At 36.2% G+C, this 20,403-nt stretch overlaps 1 protein-coding gene and 1 pseudogene across 1 annotated transcript; both read left to right on the top strand.

Moving 5' to 3' along the window:
- The first annotated feature begins 1,198 nt into the window (after positions 1 to 1,198).
- LOC118894041 lies at positions 1,199 to 5,102 on the top strand (annotated as a pseudogene).
- A 7,087-nt stretch (positions 5,103 to 12,189) lies between these two features.
- Positions 12,190 to 13,122, top strand: LOC118894673 (olfactory receptor 5H2-like). The gene is given in 4 exon segments (XM_036851094.1): positions 12,190 to 12,289; positions 12,292 to 12,582; positions 12,585 to 12,638; positions 12,641 to 13,122. Coding segments are annotated over 4 exon segments (921 nt in total). The 5' UTR covers positions 12,190 to 12,195.
- Positions 13,123 to 20,403: the final 7,281 nt, after the last annotated feature.

Genomic DNA, 20,403 nt, shown 5'->3' with positions numbered 1-20,403 from the left:
CTTGGCTTTATAATTTTAAGAGAAGGCGTGTCTAGGGTAGTTTCTGAGTGCTGTCTGATGAAAGTCAGCTTCAATGGATAGTTGTTTCAATGGCAGGAGGTCTTCATACCACAGAAAACTGAATTTTTAATGAAAAATAGAACATCCTTGTTAAAACAAAGGATTTAGAATTTTCAATGTTTGACTCTGTAAATTCCTTCTAAATTGATATAGTAGTTTGTAATTTTGCTGTGGCAGACATTTGCATGTTTCTTTCTTTGAGTTTGGTGTGACTGAGTGAAGATAATTGTCTAGAGCTTGCATATCAAAATTCTTGCTGCTTCTCAACTGTTCAGAGACTCAGATGAAGTGACTTCTTGGAGGAGATTGTCCCTGAAGAGGAAAATTTCTTTGTAATAAAGAAAATGTTTAAAAAGCACAGAATATAAGAGACTGGTGGATTTTACTGGAGAATAATGGAAGCTGGGATAAAATAAAAAGTGAACTACTGAACATGGCTCAAATATATGCAAGTACATAGTACATTTTATCAGGAAAATTATAATAGTGGTATTCAAGACTTTGCAGATATTAAAAGATTTCAGAATATATTTCCTCAGATATTAGCAGTCTACTGTATTAATCTTTACATGTTTAATAAGGCAGAAACATACATTTACATAATTTTCACACTTCTTATAATCTCTTGCATGTTTACCATTTAAGTAAAAATAATTTAATTCTGCAATTACACGATGCAACACTTCTTAATTTGGGTAAGTGCCAGTATGGAATGGTTCTCATTTCTGAAGTGACTGTAAAAACTTACAATGTAATATTTATTGTTCTTTCATTGACTGCTCTTCACGGAATGTGTAGTGACTTTCTCTGTTGGCCATCTCCTAAATTTAAAGGAATTCTACGGTAGAAAATGTAAAATTTGTTTGAATTTATATCATCATTGGCTACCTATTGCTGTTGCAAAATCCTTAGCAACGACCTGATATTGCTGATCAGTGAGGAAGAATTAAGAGGAAGAATTACATATACAGAAAACCTGATGTATAGACACAACAGGTATGCAAGGTAGGAGGATGCAAGGCTGAGAACTGAAGCCAGAAATGCAGCTCCACTGCCCTGTCTTAGACTATCTTCAGGGCACAGAGAGTACGTGAACTTAAAATGATTATATAAATGTAATCGGCCATCTAAACAGGCAATGACAAGAGGAATGAACACATTGAAGCCAAATGAATTAAAAAATTCTACAAATCAAATCAGTTCTGGGAGAAAATGGTCCTTGTTGTATAAGCGGAAGAACTTAATAGGGGCATCTTTGGTGCTGATAGAGATCAAAGTATCTAATCCATCCATGCTTCTACAAGGTGTCCTGTCCTCTCTTCAACCAGATAGGAAGAAAGGGTTTAGATTTGTGAAAAAGGACACTGTTATTTCAAAGCACAAGTGCTGTAAAGCCATATAATGTTCAAACTCATCAGAAAAATCTCATATAGAGAAGAATTTATTTTTTGAGAGTATTTTTGGGGAGAACTGACCACTGGAGGGAGTCTATTGTGTATTTACACCCTCTAAACTGGTGATTCTAGAATTGGCAAATTAGGCTCACTCATTCTAAAATATAGCTCATCAAGCCATTTTCTAGAAACAAAGGAAATCTTGGATTCCTAAGCTAAATAATCTGCAATGGATAGCACTGATACTATAACAACCACAAGAAGACTATGCTCCTGGCAAACAGTCCCAGATTTCAGGGTAAAGAGAAGATCTATAAACTTCTAGATAGAGAGACTGGGTTACTAACAAAGTAAAGATAAGTACAGTAATATTTGACTTCCCATTTGTTGCACTGAAAGTACAGAGACAATGGAACAACATTTATAAACTACTGAGAGAAAAATGGTTTCCATGAATAATGTTATAACAAAGTGTGTACAGAGGAATTTTGAATGGCCATGCAAACTGTGTGCACTGCTTAACTCAGGGGCACTATTCACAACACAATATTGTATTGCTGGCTGCCCTGTGTATTAGACACCATAAGCAATGACCCAATGGATGATGATGATGTGACTGGGAAGAGTATTTGCTTAGATTTTTAAAGACTACAAAACAAATTAAATAACATTCCATCACTATTTTCGGGGAATTTTGGCAACTATCTGAGGAAACTTTATTCCAATTAAAAGGCCCTAATGTTAAGTGTTACATAGTATAAATTGTATGCCATGACTCACTGTGAAACATTGTTTTCCACTTTTCTAATCCTGTAAGAGCAATTTTCATCATTTCTTTTGTTACATGTGGACAAACCTAAATTTAAGGTTTTTGAGAATGGGTTGCTTGAGAGATAGTCTGACTCACTATAATAGCTAGTGTTGAATGACTCATTCAATGTGAGTCACAGATCACACTGTCCATTGATTCCTATATATTCCCTGTCACAGATACTGTTGGTGCCTGCCCATGTCTTTTCTAACTATACATCTTCATCTGAGGGCTTTCTCTGATGGCCAGAGGCATTTAACGCAGATTGGAGGAACTGGGAAATGACTACTGTTCATAGACTCTCCCCCAGACCATTTATCAACCAATGATTGGCAGGAGTTGGTGAATAAATACCTCAGATCCTTTGCCCTTTGGCTAATATAAACTTGACGTTCATGTTCTATACTGGCTCAGGGTGTTTCCAAAAATGATTAAGCTTGATTGCCCACAGTTGTAACTTGTTTGGTAAATTACCCTTTATCGGCTGCATTCCCTTTCCTGTCTCACTTCAACACTTTCTCACTCATCAACTATTCACAAATAAATTACTGCACTCAAACAATGTCTCAGTCTGTGGCAGAACACAAACTAAGATACCTACCCCTTTTCCCCTGAGGTAGAATTGAATGTTTTATATAGACACCAGGCATACATGTATTATACTATTTCATATGAAGCGATTATTACTTTACAGAAATCTCAATGGTTGGGGGTCCTCTCACTACTTTGGATATGCCCCATCTATCCAGATGTTATTCAGATCTAAGCAGAATCTTAAAGTGGTTCTTCCTTTTACCTCATACCTTTAAGAGTCTGACCCCCACCACATACATATACAATACATTCTACCAAAGTTTATAGTCAATGTCCATTTTAACTTGGTATCTGAAATATACACTTCAGCTAATAAAAAGAATTTTAAGTTTTTATAATTCCGGATATTTCATTTGTCCTTTAAGTACGATTTACTTCCATTTTTATTGTCCTACACATGAAGACCAGACTTCAGATAAAATTTGTGAGACAAACAAACAACAACAACAACAACAAAACCAAGAAAGAAACAACCCAATGTCAAAAGGCAAAACAATCAAAAGAACCAGTGTCAGATATGACTCAGAAGTTGGGATTATCAGTCAGGAAATTTAAAATGATCATGATTAATATGTTAAAGTTTCCATGCATGATCAGATTTAGAGAGAATTTAGAGCTAGACAGATAGAAAGTGTTTTTTAAAAGTCAAGTGAAAATGGTAGAAATAATTTTTTAAAAGCATGAGAACAAACATAAAGGATGCCTTTGGTGAGCTCATCAGTAAATTAGACACAGTAGAGGAAACAACAGTGATGTTGAATATAGGTCAATAGATATCAAAATTAAACACAAAGACAGAAAAGAGTAAAAAAAAAAACCCAGAATATTCAAGTACTGTGAAGGACTATCAAGTTATCTAACTTATGTGTAACTGGAAACTTAGAGGAAAAGAATGAGAGTTGGGCAGAAGGAATATTTGGAAAACATAATGGTCAAGAATTTTTCAAAGATAATGAAAGTCATCAAACCAAAGAATCAAGAAACAGAGAACCTGAGGCAGAATAAACAAAACAGACAGAAACCAAATCATAAGAAAATAAAAACACAAAAACACCTGGACACGTTATATTGAAGTGGTTAAAAACCAAAGATAGAGAAAAGTTTGAAGGTAGTGAGAGGGGAGGAAAAAGTACACAGCCAGAAGATAACTGAGTAGTTGACTGACATATTTCAAACTGTGGGGGAAAGAGACCTGCCAACTCAGAATTTTACCTAACAAAAAATAACTTCCCAAAATTAATGTGGTCCAGGTCCTCAGCTTGGGGGACTTTCTTCCCCATTGCAGGATACCTACTTGCTTTTGAATTTTGCCTTTTTACTTCCACAGATGTAGGGGTAGGTGTAGGTGATGGGTCAGGAGGGTTGGAGTTGGGCTGGGTTGACCTTCTCACCTGGCTGGGCTTCCAACACCCCTCTTCTGTGCCTCCTCCAATATGGTCCAGGAATTGGGCAGGGGTTGGAGAGTAGCTGAAGTTTTTGGGGGTACTCAGCGCTATGTGAGTTCTGCAGAGGGATGGCGTAGTGGCTCCTTTAGGTTGGAATGGGGCTGGATCCTCAAGGCTGCTGGAAACTTCTCAGTCTGAAGTCTAGCCTGGGGCCAGGATTGAGAGCAACTCTGAAGGGGCCTCCCCCAAGCCTTGTGCTGTCTTCCTGGTGGCATGAAGCAGGACAAGGTGAAGTTGCAGCAAAACCTGGAAGGGTCTCAGGACATCAGAACTTTACAGGAGCTCCAAAGCAGAAGAGGATCACCCTGTGGGAAGGTATTTAGCCAAAAGAGCAACTGCTGTTTTGAGACTCTGCAGCTCAGTGTCAGTAATGTGTGTAAGCTGTGCCCCCTGCTGCAGAAATAGGTGGAGGAAGCTGACAACAAGGAGAATCTTCAGGGGAAAGGCAAAGAGGAGTCCCTCCTGCAGCAGCCTCGAAAGGGAGAGCAGATAAGCATTGAGAATTAAGTAGCTTGGCATCAACAAGCACAAAGTCTGAGTGTGGCTCTGTACCTGGTACCAGAAGGGCAGTCAATCAAGCAGGAACTATTCCCAATGAGAGTATTTTGAGGCTGCTGAGTTTCCTTTCATGGGGGCACCAGTGTGCTTTTCTCTGGCACCAGGGCCCATTTCAGTAGCCTACACTATGGGGGCTCTCACTTCACTATTCTGCACTCCTTGGTCCCTTTGACCTTTGAGGGTGAAGTGTTCCCTTCTGTCCAGCTCACCACTCTGGGCTTTCTCATGCATTCAAACTGAGGTGCCTATTTTTCTCTGAGGGGTAGGGGTAGGAGTGGGGGATGAGGAAAGAGGGAGAAACTGGGGAAACAGGACCCTGGGATTTGTGCCAGGGCTTTTGGAGTTAGGTTTTTCATTCAACAAATAGGAAACATTCAATTAATTGGGAATATGAAGAACGGGGGCAGGGAGTTTTGAGGGAAATAGTCGGAAGGAAGGTAAAATTCATTGATGTTCTTGATTTTAAACACAATGTCAGTCATCACTTTGTTTTTAAATAAAGAAGCCTGGGACACAGTGGGAAAAAAAGTGTAAAATAAAAACTTTTAAGACAAGAACCAAAAAAAAAAAAAATCATTACCCAAAGTCCTAGAGGAAAAAAAAAAATTATGAAAGGAAGTTCTTCAGGAAGAAGGAATATGATATCAAAGAGGAACTTGGTGCTACACAAACAAACATCTCTGAAAATAGTTAAAAATTAAGGTTCATATAAAAAGGATCTTTCTTTCTTCTTATGAATTAATCTAAGAGGTAACTGAATGCCAAAATAGTAGCAATATATCATACCTTTACAGATAAAAGTAAAATATATGATAATATAGCAGAAAAGATTGGAGGGAGAAATTACAATTTGTTAGATTATTGCCCTATAAATGTAGTGGTATGATATTATTTGAAGGTAGATGTAATTAATTAAAATAATATATTTCATACCCTAAGAGAATCACCAAAAGATAGACAATATATAAATAATAAGCCAAATGTAGACATAAAATGGAATCATAAAAAAGTTTCTATACTCCAAAAGCAGGCAGGAAAAGAGGAAAGAAGAACAAAGAACAATGGAATGGATAGAAAAATATCCAGTAAAATGATAGATTTTAATCCAATCACATCAATAATTCATTGAATATAAATGGTATAATATACCAAATAAAAGACAGATTGTCAGATTGGATTCAAAAGCAAGATCTAACCACATACTATAACTATATACTGTTGAGAAGAAACACACATCAAGTACAAAGACACAGATAAATTAGAAATAAAAGTATGAAAAACAGACATACTATGCCAACACTAATCAGAAGAAAGCTGGAGTGGCTAGCAAACAAAATAGGAACGTTGCCAGAGATAAAGAGGGACATTGCAAAATGACAAAGGATTCAATTTATCAAAAAGACAAAATAATACTAAGTCTGTAAGCACTGAACAATAGAGCTTTAAAATACTTGAAGCAAAAACTGATAGAATGGGAAGGAGAAAGAGACAAAGGAGAAAGAGACAATTACAGATTAAGACTTCAATACTCCTCTTTCAATAATTGATAGAACAAACAAGTAGAGAGAAAATCAGTCAAAGTAGAGAAGACCTAAAGAACATTATCAACCAACTTGATAGTTATAGAATACTATATCAAACAACAGTAGAATACACATTATTTTTTTATGTGTGCACTGAACGTTCACCAAAATAAACTTTATTCTGTGTAATATTTAAAATAATTGAATTAGGGGAGGGCCAAGATCATGGAGTAGAAAGACCCTGAGCTCACCTCTTCTTATGGGCACACCAAATTTACAACTATTTACAGAACAACCATCAACAAAAAAGACTGGAACCTACCTGAAAGATCTTCTACAGCTAAAGATATAAAGAAGGAATGACAAGATGGGTAGGAGGGACCGAGTCGTGATATAGTCAATTCTCATACCCTTGGACCCACAAATGGGAGAATAATTACAATTGCAGAGGTTTTCCCAAAGGAGTAAGGGGTCTGAGCCCTACATCAGGCTCCCTCGACCAGGGGTTCGTCCTAGAAAGATGAGACCCCAGAAAGTTTGGCTTTGAAGGTCAGTGGGGCTTATTTTAGGAGTTCCAGAGGGCTGTGGGAAATAGAGACTCAACTTTTAAAGGACACCACAAAATCTCACATGTACTGGGACCCAGGGCAGAAGCAGTAATTTGAAAGGAGTCTGGGTCAGACCCACCTACTGATCTGGAGAATCTCCTGGAGAGGCAGAAGGCAACTTTAGCTCACCTTGGGGACATAGACACTGGCAGAAGCCATTTTGGAGAGCTTGTTCTACCATGCGGACACTGGTGCTGGCATTCACCATTTAGGAATCCTCCTTCTAGCTTATGAACCTCAGGACCCAGCCCCACCCATGCCCACCAGCCCATAGGCACTAGTACTGGGACATCTCAGGCCAAGCAATTAAATGGGCAGGGACACAGCCCCACCCATCAGCAGACAGGCTGCCTTAAGACCCTCTGAGCCCACAGCCTGAATAGACAGTTTTCCAAAGAAGACATACAGATGGCTAACAGGCACATGAAAAGATGTTCAACATCATTAATCATCAGAGAAGTGCAAATCAAAACCACAATAAAATATCACCTCATACTTGCCAGTATGGCTGTCATCAAAAAGAACACATATAATAAATGTTGGCAAGGATGTGGAGAAAAGAGAACCCTCATACACTTTCGGTGGGAATGTAAATTGGTGCAACCACTGTGGAACACAGTATGGAGGTTCCTCAAAAAACTTAAAATAGAACTACCGTGCAATCCAGGAATTTCACTTCTGGGTATATATCTGAAGAAAGTGAAAACATTAATTTGAAAAGGTGTATGCACCCCAAGGTTTATAGCAACATTATTTACAATTGCCAAGATATGGAAGCAACCCAAGTGTCCATCAACAAAGAAGATACAGTTTATATATACAATGGAATACTACTCAGCCATAAGAAAGAATAAAACTTTGCCATTTGTACAAATATGCATGGACTTGGAGGGCATTATGCTAAGTGAAATAAGTCAGGCAGAGAAAGACAAATACTGTATGATATCACTTATATTTGGATTCTAAAAAAAAAAAACCAAACTAGTGAATTTAACAAAACAGAACAGGCTCCCAGATATAGAGAACAAACTGGTGGTTACTGATGGGGAGAGGGAAGGGGGGAGGGACAGTATAGGGGTAGAGGACTAAGAGGTACAAACTACTATGAATAAAATAAATAAGGTACAGTGATATATTGTAAAGGATAGTCTTTTCAACAAATGATGCTGCAACATCTGGATACCTATATGAAGAAAAATGAACTATAATCCAGATCATATACAAAAATTAACTCAAGATGGGTCATAAACCTAAATGAACAACCAAGAAATATGACATCAAAAGCAAAACCTATAAAAGAAAAAATATTGATAAATTAACTTCATTAAATAAAGAATTAAATTAAATATATTGCTGTTAAAAATTGCTAAAATGAAATGACAAACCATAGAATTTCAGGAAATATGTTTAAATCATATATCTGATAAAGCACTCATATGTAGGATATGTGAAGAACTCTCAAAGCTCAAAAATTAGAAAACAAATTTTAACTACTGAAACAGCTAAAAATGGGCAAAAAAATTTTAAGAGACAGTTCACTAAAGATGGCCTACAGATGTCAACTAAGGGCAGAAAAATACTTAATCATCATTAGCCATTAGAGAAATGCAAATTAAAATCTCAATGAGATACCACAACCCACCTATTAAAATAACTGAAATTGAAAGGACAATCCATTCCAGAAGCAGCAATACAGACCTTTGTACTCATAGATAGGCAACACAAATTAGAAGATAATTACACAAAATTGAAGGGGGCAGTAAATTTATGTCAAATTTCCGTTATGTTAAAAGTTCCCTTGGCACATTCTAGTTATCTCTGCACATCCTACTGCTTACTCAGCCCTTCTGCAGAGTTTTCGCAGTGAATCCTCTTTAATCTATGTTATTTTTTCTCCACTTTTTTGCCTTTCATTAGCAAAATTCTAAGGAAGCAGGAAAAGGATTAATGCATCTATCAAACAATATGCCCTTTTCCCCCGGTATGTTGCCAGACACATTTCAATTGGAAGTTATTTTTTAAAAACTTTTTAGATATAAAATCAAAATGTCACAAGTAAGTAAATTAAGGTTTATTTTATGAATGTTCATAGATAAGTTTCTCTGTTAATGCACAAAAAGCAAATCTGAACACATTACCACCATGTTCAAAATCATGTTAATAATTTTCCTTTAAGTTGGGGTAAAGAACAAAGTCCCTGACCTGGCCTCCAAAGCCCTGTGTTATCTAAATATGCTGGCCTCTCCAACCCCATTGGGCTCCTCCCTGCTTCTCTTTTTGCAAGCCACATTTACCATGCTGTGCTTCTCCAATTACCTAGGTTCTCTGATAATCTGATAGTCCCTCCAATGATGAAGGCCCTGTGGATGGGACCTGTCCACAGGCAACAATCACTTTGTAATAGTTGAAGACCCCTGGGCCCCACACAGACCTACTGAAACAAAATCTGCATTTTAACAAGATTTCCAGGAGATTCACAGGCAATAAAGTTTGAGGAGCACTGATCTAGATCACCTCTCACTGTGATCTTTTGTTTTGTTTTTCCTTTGCTCCTCCCCAGATCTTTGCTTAGTAAGATTTCTCATCAGATTTCAGCTTAAAGTTGGGAGTTAGGTGTGAGTCTGGAATGTGAGCTACAGTTTGCAAGAGGAGGACAACTTTACTTGGGGTTCACTCCTGAAGGGAATCTAGAACTTTGACCTCATTAAAATCATGGATGATTAGCTCAGACAATAGGATACTAAGCAGAGCATCAAAATTTATAGATAAACTGAAGTTGTCATAAACATATCAGATGTGTCATCTGTGGTGAAAAGTAATGGCATAAAGTGTGGTTTCTACTGTTAAAACTGGAACTGTCTACAATGATTGATATTTATAATTTCAGAGCCTATGATGCCCCATGGGACAACCTGCCTTTCTCATACATGTCCAAGTCCACAGTGCCCAGTAAATGCTTAGCTTTGCCCTAAAGGGAATTTTAGTTCTTCATTCCTCCTTCTTCTGGCAAAAGCACACAGTTGTAGAATTGGTTGACTCTTCTGTTCAAAGCAAATTAATATAAACTATAATTTCCTGAGCTTGGGAAGTCTCCAAAATGAATCAGTGTGCAAAGAATTGCTACCTATGTTATTGTCATTTCCGTGCTGCTGTAGAGAAAGCCTAATGTATTGACAGGTTTCCACAATTTCTCATAAGATATGGGTAAGAGAGAAATGATTTGTATAATATTCATTATTCTTTATATAAAAATTAAAATACTGTTTAATTTACAATAATTTTAGATTGGGTTCATAAGATGTCAAAATAACCACGTAGAGATGAAAAAAAGTGAATTAATTGTGTATTTTATTTTTGTGATTAAAATTTAGACATGTAAAATAGCTGTAAGACAGAATTGTTCCCTTTAATTTAATGATGTTTTATTATTTTGTTAACCTAACTAGAAAGATTTATAAGATAAATTCTGGTGAACCAGAAAGTTAAATAATTTAAAATTGGGTTTAATGTTTCAGGTCATATGATTCTTATGTAAGAAATCATTTAGAGCTTTCTGACAAAAAGACCCACTCTGATTAGTTAACTGATTAAAACTTTTAAGGTAAATCACTTAAATATTAATTCCTCTATTCCTTCACATACTTATGAGAATAATCTTATTGAATATTGTGTACATATAGCATAGAAATATATACATGTGTTAGAATATAAATATAATACATGTATTAGAATATAAATGAAAAAAGTATATAAATCATATATATATGTTAGGAAATATATAGACAATGTTTCTCCACTATGTTTTCCAGCATTTATGAATTAATAAGTACCCACACACAAATTAAATTTTTTTAATTAATTTTTTATTGGAGTATAGTTGGTTTACAATGTTGTGTTAGTTTCTGCTGCACAGAAAAGTGAATCAATTATACATATACATATATCCATTCTTTTTAGATTCTATTCCCATATAGGTCATTATGGCTATCATCTTTTGGCTTCTTGAATGGGTGATAACCTCTACCAGCCACCACGACTATGTGGGAGAAAAGGGGATCAGATGTTGGCTATCTAATATATGCTGTGTATCCACTGTGTAACCTCTTTAATATAAGTTCATCAAGTTTCTTTCTGTGCCCTTCTTCTTTTTATGCATACTCTTCAATGGATAGGTTATCAATAAATATGCCTTCAGGTACCCCCAAAACTCCTAAGACATTATCTCTATTAAGCTATTTGTAGACTCATATTACTAAGTACATCTCATCTTGATGTTCAGAGGATGCTCTCTCCACAAACTGGCCACTGCCGCTGAGATCTTGATCTCAACTTTTGATGTCCATCTAGCCAGTCACCAAGTGACTCTTCTCTCCTTCACTGACCACCCCTTTCACATCTAATGTCATAAGGTCCTAGTGACTCTGCATTTTGAATTCTTTTGCATCTATCTCTCTGTCCTCCTCATGACAACCAAAGTTATATCACCAACGGACTAGGCACTACACATGCATTTGTGAAGCATTTTTTAAAGTACAGATTCCTAGAACTCAATCTTGACCCACTGAATTAATTTCTACAGTAATGTCTCACAATGTATATTCTGCATAAAAAGCTCCACGATCAATTCTGATGTGTAATCTGGTTAGAAAACCACTGGACAATAAATAGCAATATCTCCTGTATAGTATCCCTGACTCCGGCTTTCCCTCCATGACACCTATTTTCTGCACTGACAAAAAAATTAATTTAAAATACTTTCTGAGGCCTCTCCCTGTCTTGAAAATTTTCAGTACATACATATTACCTGAGGCAAAGAGTTCATGATCCTTCACGTGGCATTCAATTCATTTTATCATCCAGATCCCTTAAACATCTATTCCCTTGACTAATAATCCATGTCCCAGACTCAGAATTTCCCTACCACACTCTATCAGGTCCCCACAAATTTAGCAAATGGTTAGAATGTCTCTTTTATATAAATCTATTAATTTCTGCACATTATTTGAACTGAAATTATCGTATTGATTGGCATTTCTTCAAATCCCCCAAACAGTTTATATAGTAATATTTTATGAAATTAAAAGGGCATTCTGATAGGAGTATGATTTCGACTCCACTTTACAAGTTTTCAATTCATAAATCCATAGTGAATGTTATTTTTATATTTCTTGCATTTTATTTCAGGGGACATCCAGTGAAGATATGGAAAAGGAAAATGCAACATTGCTGACAGAGTTTGTTCTCTCCAGATTTTCGTATCAACAGCAGTGGCAAATCCCCTGGTTCCTGGTATTCCTGGTATATACCTCATCACCATTGTGGGGAACCTTGGTCTTATTGCTCTCATCTGGAATGACTCTCAACTTCACACCCGCATGTACTTATTCTTTGGGAGTTTGGTTTTTGTGTATACTTCAGTATCATCCATAGTGACCCCCAAGATGCTGGTCAACTTCTTCACCAAGAGTAAGATGATAATTCTCTCTGAATGCATGGTACAATTTTTTCCCTTTACAGTCAGTGCAACCACAGAATGTTTTCTCTTGGCAAGTATGGCATATGATCGTTATGTGGCCATATGCAATCCTTTATTTATCCAGTGATTATGACCAATAGACTATGTATGCGACTGTTAGTCTCATCATTTTAGGTGGTGTCCTACATGCCTTTATTCATATAGGTTTTTTATTCAGATTAACCTTCTGTAATTACAACATGATATATAACTTTTACTGTGACATCATGCCATTGTTTAAAATTTCTTATACTGACCCTTCTATTAATATTCTGATGGTTTTTATTTTCTCTGGTTCAATTCAGGTGTTTACCATTCTGATGGTTCTTATTTCTTATACACTAGTTCTCTTTACAATTTTTAAAAAGAAGTCTGTCCAAGGCATAAGGAAGGCCTTCTCCACCTGTGGGGCCCACCTCTTATCTGTTTCTTTATACTATGGACCTCTTCTCTTCATGTATATTCGTCCTGGATCCACACAAGCACATGATCAAGATATGATGGAGTCTCTATTTTACACTGTCATAATCCCTTTGTTAAATCCAATTATTTACAGCCTGAGAAATATGAAAGTCATAGATTCACTGACAAAAATGATAAAGAGAAATGTTTAGACCTCATAGTAATATCTGTTCTCTTTCCATTAAAACAGTCATAAAATTGTGCAGATTAGATATTGCTATGTGTTGACTAGTGTTCAAAGTTTTTTGTATTTATAACTGTCCTATTATTTTGAGTTAAAATGTTAGTTTCTAATAAATTCCTTAAAATATGTGTATATATTTTTCAAAAACACAAAGGAATTTTAATCAAGTGTTCATATCATACTAAAATAACTAAAGCAGAAAATAAATGAAAACATTTTACATGCTTGTATATTCTTCAGTATGGCTTTATATGTGAATTTATTAAGCATTTATTTAGCACTAAAATAGTGTTGTACTTCTGAAAATTACTTGAGTGCGATGTCTTTGGTAGTAATATAGCTGTATTGCCTGGAGACATATATCACATTTAACTCCACAGTGGACGTGGGTTTGTGTTTGAGTGAACAGAGGCAAATCCCAGGAATTCGGCGTGCCATCAAAGGTCTTTTATTCCACTTTATTTTCAATATGTTGAATCTCACTTCTTGTGGGGACTCAACCCTCATGTCACACAGAGAAAGAAACGCAATAGTAAAGCAATGAGGAAAAACATGATAAGGGAGTTAAGAGAGCGAAGGTCAGGCCAAACCATAAGAGGATGCTCTTAATTCAGTGTGCTTCTATGAGGAACTAGAAGGAGTGAGTTACCTCCCACGTTCTATGATGTTTCCTAAGACCCTTTCTACCTGTTTATTTGTTGTTGGGTAATCTAAAAAGTTTCACTAAGAGTTCAGATTGAATAACTAAATTGGGATGGGTGCGGGAAGGAGAGAAGTGGCAGAATAGGAAGGAAATGGTCTCAATCTTCCTAAAATTAAAAAAAGAAAGAAGTTTGTAAGATAAAGAAATCAGTAGTATGTAAAAGTTATTCAAGTGTGTTGTTGACAACAAGGGGCTTTAAATGCATATCAAAGCTCAAATAATGTTAAGATGATATGATGCCATAGTTCCCAGTGGGTAGCTGAGAAATACTTGAAATTGAGCAAGAATTTGGCCGTTTCATGCTCTAAAATTCCTTGAAAGGTTGCTCTCTCCTCACATGCCATACTATTTAAGTATAATAAGCGATCCATTTTCAGAGCCATTTTGCCTTTCCTCTCCTGACACTTAAATTCCATACATACTCCATATCACTCAGGTCCTAACCCTCAAAACTACCGACCTTTGTTATTTACCCCTTTCATCCTGCTGATATTCTTTTCCTTTCCATACATACCTGCAGGATTAACCTTTATAAACAGGACTCTGATTACATGATATCTTTCTTCAATAACTTTTAATAGATTGTCATTGCTACCAGATTTTTCACATATATGGGAAATATATCTAGAGCTGTATACGTACATATGCATTATGATTATTTCTTCATTTATATGTTAAGATTATATGGTATATAAATACAAGTACATATATATGCATATATATCTATATATACAGACTTCTTCCTTCCTTCTTTCCTCCCTCCCTCCTTTCTTTCTTTCTTTCTTTTCTTTCTTTCTTTCTTTCCTTCTTTCTTTCTTTCTTTCTCTCTCTCTCCCTCCCTCCCTGCCTTCTTCCTTCCTCCCTCCCTTCCTCCTTCCTTCCTTCCTTCCTTCCTTTCTTCTTTCTTTCTTTCTTTTCTTTCTTTCCTTCCTTCCTTCTTCTTTCTTTCTTCCTTCCTTCCTTCCTTCCTTCCTTCCTTCTTTCCTTCCTTCCTTCCTTCCTTCCTTCCTTCCTTCTTCCTTCCTTCCTTCCTTTCTTTCTTCATATTTCACCCTGCATTTGTTCATCCCAGCATTCAAATAAAACCTTGCTTTAACTCTGAAGGCTCTTCCTCCACAATTCTCCTGTGGACTCTACATTATACCCAAACTGACTTACTGAAAGCTTTCTGGACAAACCTCTCTCTCTTAGGTTCATGCTTTTGCTCACACAGGTCTCTCCACAGAGAATCCTCCCCACCCAACTTCTCTATCTTCATTTAAAATTGAAAAGGTATCATTTCCTCAAGATCTCTCTCAAATTTTACAACTTCTGAGATGCTTTTCCAGTGTATCTCAAAGGTAATAGGAATGCTCACTCATCTCAAATGTTTAGCAGTTTATTTATTCTTCTTGGTCACACTTGGCCTCGTATAATAATATTTTTGGCCTACAAACTCTTTTAAATTACAATTTAGAAATCCTTCTGTCTTTTGTAGTATATAGCACAGTGGCTTACTCACATGAGCTCCTAAATAAGTATTCACAAAATATTTATAAACTTAAAACGAGGGGCTTCCCTGGTGGCGCAGTGGTTGAGAGTCCGCCTGCCAATGCAGGGGACACGGGTTCGAGTCCTGGTCTGGGAGGATCCCACATGCCGCAGAGCAACTGGGCCCGTGACCCACAATTACTGAGCTTGCGCATCTGGAGCCTGTGCTCCGCAAAAAGAGAGGCCGCAATAGTGAGAGGTCCGCGCACCGCGATGAAGAGTGGCCCCCACTTGCCACAGCTAGAGAGGGCCCTCGCGGAGAAACGAAGACCCAACACAGCCATAAATGAAATAAATAAATAAATAAACAAATAAAAAAGGCATTCCTGCTTTACTGTGTTAAAAAAAAAAAAAAAAAAAAAAAAAAAAAAAAAAAAAAAAAAAAAAAAAAAACTTGAAATGATCTGACAGCACACATACATGGAATACAGTAAGAGTGCATCACTCTTTTTCAACCCGGTAATGAGCCCAGGGAAATTACTGGGCCTGGCATGGTTGCTGCATGCCAGCTCACCTTCTTAAATTTCTTTCATGACAGTTGAAAATATTATCAGTAGGATTGGTTCCTGGGATAGAGTATGACAAAATATCAGGGAGAAGCCCTTAATTAGAGGTTTGGTTTAAAGATACAAGACATAGAATTATTTAAAACAAAAATCATTACTCTATATTCCTGGAGGTGCAAGTCACAAGATTAGACCAGGTCATCTGCCTTCTTTTTACTCCTCTGAGACATTCCCCTATGTCCCATAAAGGGAATGCATTCATCACATTCCAGTTGCTTTTACTGTTTCTCCCTAAAGAGTCTTTTTTTTCTTTAAGGAAACTCCATACTGTTCTCCATAGTGGCTGTATCAATTTACATTCCCCCCAACATTGCAGGAGGGTTCCTTTTTTTCCACACCCTCTCCAACCATTTATTATTTGTAGACATTTTGATGATGGCCATTCTGACTGGTGTGAGGTGATACTTCATTGTAGTTTTGATTTGCATTTCTCTAATAATTGGCTATGCTGAGCATCTTTTCATGTGCCTTTTGGCCATCTGTATATCTTCTTTGGAGAAATGTCTATTTAGGTCTGCTGCCCATTTTTTGATTGTGTTGTTTGTTTGTTTGATATTTTGCTATATGAGCTGTTTGTATATTTTGGAGATTAATCCCTTGTCAGTCTCATTGTTTGCAAATATTTTCTCCCATACTGTAGGTTGTCTTTTTAGTTTGTTTATAGTTTCCTTTGCTGTGCAAAAGCTTTTAAGTTTAATTAGGTCTCACATTTGTTTATTTTTTATTTCAATTTCTCTAGGAGGTGGATCCAAAAAAATATTGCTGTGATTTATGTCAAATAGTGTTCTGCCTATGTTTTCCTTTAGGAGTTTTATAGTAACTGGTTTTATATTTAGGTCTTTAATCTATTTTGAGTTTATTTTTGTGTATGGTATTAGAGAATGTTCTAATTTAATTGTTTTACATGTAGCTGACCAGTTTTCCCTGCACCACTTATTGAAGAGACTGTCTTTTCTCCATTGTATATTATTGCCTCCTTTGTCATAGATTAATTGACCATAGATGTGTGGATTTATTTCTGGGCTTTTTATCCTGTTCCATAAAAATAGAGCTACCATATGATCCTGCAATCCCACTCCTGGGCATATATCTGGAGAAAACCATGACTCAAAATGATACATGCACCCCAATGCTCATTGCAGCAATAGCCAAGGCATGGAAGCAACTTAAATGTCCATCAATGGATGAATGGATAAAGAAGATGTGGTATAATATATGCGGTGGAATATTACTCAGCCGTACAAAAGAATGAAATAATGCCATTTGCAGAGCGTGAATGAACCTAGAGATTACCATACTAAGTGAAGTAAGCCAGACAGAGAAAAACAAATATATGATAGCGCTTATATGTGGAATCTTTTAAAAAATGATACAAATGAACTTATATACAAAACAGAAATAGGCCCAAAGACATAGACAATGAACTTATGGTTACCAAAGGGGAAGGTGGTGGAGGGATAAATTAGGAGTTTGGGATCAACATATACACACTACTATGTATAACATAGATAACCAACAGGGACCTACTGTATAGCACAGAGAACTTTACTTAATATTTTGTAATAGCATATAGGGGAAAAGAATCTGAAAAAGAATAGATACATATATATGTATAACTGAATCACTTTGCTGTACATCTGAAACTAACACAACATTGTAAATCACCTATGCTTCAATTTAAAAAAATAAAAATAATAAAAATGAATCATTGTTATTGCATATGTACATAGTTCAATGATTTTTATTACTGTATAAGGTTTCCATTGCCTAGATGGATTCCTTCAATTATTTAGATTTTTGCTTCTTCATACATTGTAATGACCCAAAGACTAACTGAAAGTATAGGCAGCGGTATGTATTTCTTCTGCCATCATTAGCACTGTTTCCTAATGAATTTTTCTTTTAATGAGAAGTCTGGTGTCAAGCTATGAGTATATGAGTGGGTGTATAACCCATCACATCTTAATTTAGGTTGCTGAGTACAGAACAGACAGTTGGAGGCCTCTCAGAAATGCAGACTTCCTTGAAGCCTTCTCTTGTAGACATCTAGTCTACAGATTCCTCTGCTCTGTATTGATCTTCAGTACAATCTCAACTACTTTATGCCTTCCAGAAATTACCAAAATCCCTACTCAAATGATGTGATTCCATTCACTTCTGTTATAGATTTATTCATTTGTACATTTTTTTGTCATTTCAATGGTATGTTGGTAAAGAGGTAAAAGATACACCTGTGAAAAATCTACATTTTTGGGCAAGATATTCTGCTGATTCCTTTAAAAAGGAACTATGAAATGAAATCTGTATTGTTTAATGGTTATTTAGATTTAAAGGATGATATAATTTTGCTAAGTTCATCCAGTTGTCTGGACACTGCTGATGCTAGATTAGATCATTTGTTGGAAATACAAATAATATAATTGAGATATTCTTTATTATGAAGTTGTATTCATTTTCTTAACCTGGAGATTGAAAAGAATACATAATAAATTATCTCTCTTTATGTATATGTGCATATGTTTTTTTCTCTTTGCCTTCCAATACCTTCTACTAAGTAAGACTTCTACTGTTCAGGAGATTGTTGATAATTTTATACCAGACTGTGTTCAAAGAAATAACATAACTAAGATTGGGCAAAAACAAACAAATATAAATCAAAATTAGAACTGTATAACTAAAGTCTGTTTTGTTGACTAATTATGGCATGTAGTCTTAGTACGTGTAGTATTAGGAAAGTGTCAAAACCTCTCTGGTATAGGCTTTCATTTTAGCTCTTTTTGTTGGTCATTTAAAACAAAGGTTTGAAAAATTTAGTGGCATCAGAATCACCTGGAGAGCTTATGAAAACACAGACTGATAGGCATTATCATTAGAGTTTCTAATTCAGTCATGCTAATGCTGTTGTTTTGGGACTATACATAGCAAACTACTGTTGTGGACTGAATGTTGATTTCCCCCCAAATTCATATATTGAAGCACTAATCCCCTAATGTGGTGGTATTTGTAATGAGGACTTTAGGAGGTAATTAGGGTAGGAATAGATCGTAAGGGTCAGGTTTTCATGATGGTATTAGTGCCCTTATAAGAAGAGAAAGAGGCAAGAGAACTAACTCCTCCCCACCACCCCCAGGAATACTCAACCTGCAAAGGCCAAGTGAGAAAGCTGCTGCCTACTAGGCCATGAAGCAATCTCTCACCATGTACAATAAATATCTGCTAGCCCTTTGTTCTTGAACATCCCATCTTCCAGAATGTAAGAAATAAATGTTGGTGGTATAAGAAACACAGTCTATGATATTCTGTTACAGTAGCCTGAGCTAAGGTAATCACTCTTTTAAAATAATCAGTGAAGCAAAATTGTTATAGTATTAGGATATTTAGATATCAGATGAAATGGAGTTTCCATATACTCTATTCCCTACTTAAACAGCACTCTGAAAATATTTTGACAGTTTGCACCCTCTATTTATACTTTCCTTTCAGTTTTGGACAGAAAGATGCAAATAGGGCATCTATTTCAAAGGATGAAGTATTGTGGATTCTTTAAATAATTTTTTCTCGGGAACCATGATTGATAGTGATGATAGCCAATAAAAACCACATTGTCTAATTTCAGTATGGTTAATGGGAGGGTTCTCTGTCCCTTTTGAAAAATTAATTACCAAGCCAGATCAGCATTTAGATCACCCCTTTCAAGTACAACTTCATATACACAATATTCCTTATGCTGTAGTACGTGATGTTTACCTCTTCTGAAAAGGTACCTTCATAGTGAGACTTATTTAGAGCAATAGCTAACAGTTACATCATGATATTTCCCTCATTTTGCAAGATAAAGCAAGATGTTCACTAAACATACAGTGAGTTTTGGTTATAGTCTTGGTTGTCCAGAGTAACAGAACCAGGAGAATCTATCTCTCTATCTCACTACCTCCCTATCTATCTATCTATATCTATACCAAGACATTTATTATAAGATATTGGCTGACATGATATGGAGTCTGAGAGGTTCCATGATCTTCCCTCTGCAAGCTGGAGAGTGAGGACAGCACTGTCCTACTTCAAAGGTCTCAGGCAGGAGGGCCAATTGTATAGATTCCTTTCTGAGTATGAAGTTCTGAGAATCAGATCATCAAGGGCAGGAGAATATCAATGCTAACCAGTCAAACAGAAAGTGAATTCCACCCTCCTCTGCCTCTTTGTTCCATCCAAGCCCACGCCAGACTGGCTAATGCCCAGCTACACTGCGGAGAGTCATCAGCTTTACTGAGTCCACCAATTCCACACTAATTTGGAACTTCCTCACAGAAACATCCCCAAATAATGTTTAATTAGATATCTAGACAGTCCACGGACCAGTTGACACATAAAATTAACCATTACAGGTTCACCTTTTGTCAACTTAGCACCCATACACATATCTTAAAACTATTCTATTTCTAAATAATGA

The sequence above is a fragment of the Balaenoptera musculus genome, chromosome 4, assembly GCF_009873245.2.
Source record: "Balaenoptera musculus isolate JJ_BM4_2016_0621 chromosome 4, mBalMus1.pri.v3, whole genome shotgun sequence".
Taxonomy (NCBI): Eukaryota; Metazoa; Chordata; class Mammalia; order Artiodactyla; family Balaenopteridae; genus Balaenoptera; species Balaenoptera musculus.
The sequence above is the reverse complement of the archived record's forward strand: the minus strand, read 5'-3'. Positions and strand labels throughout refer to the sequence as shown.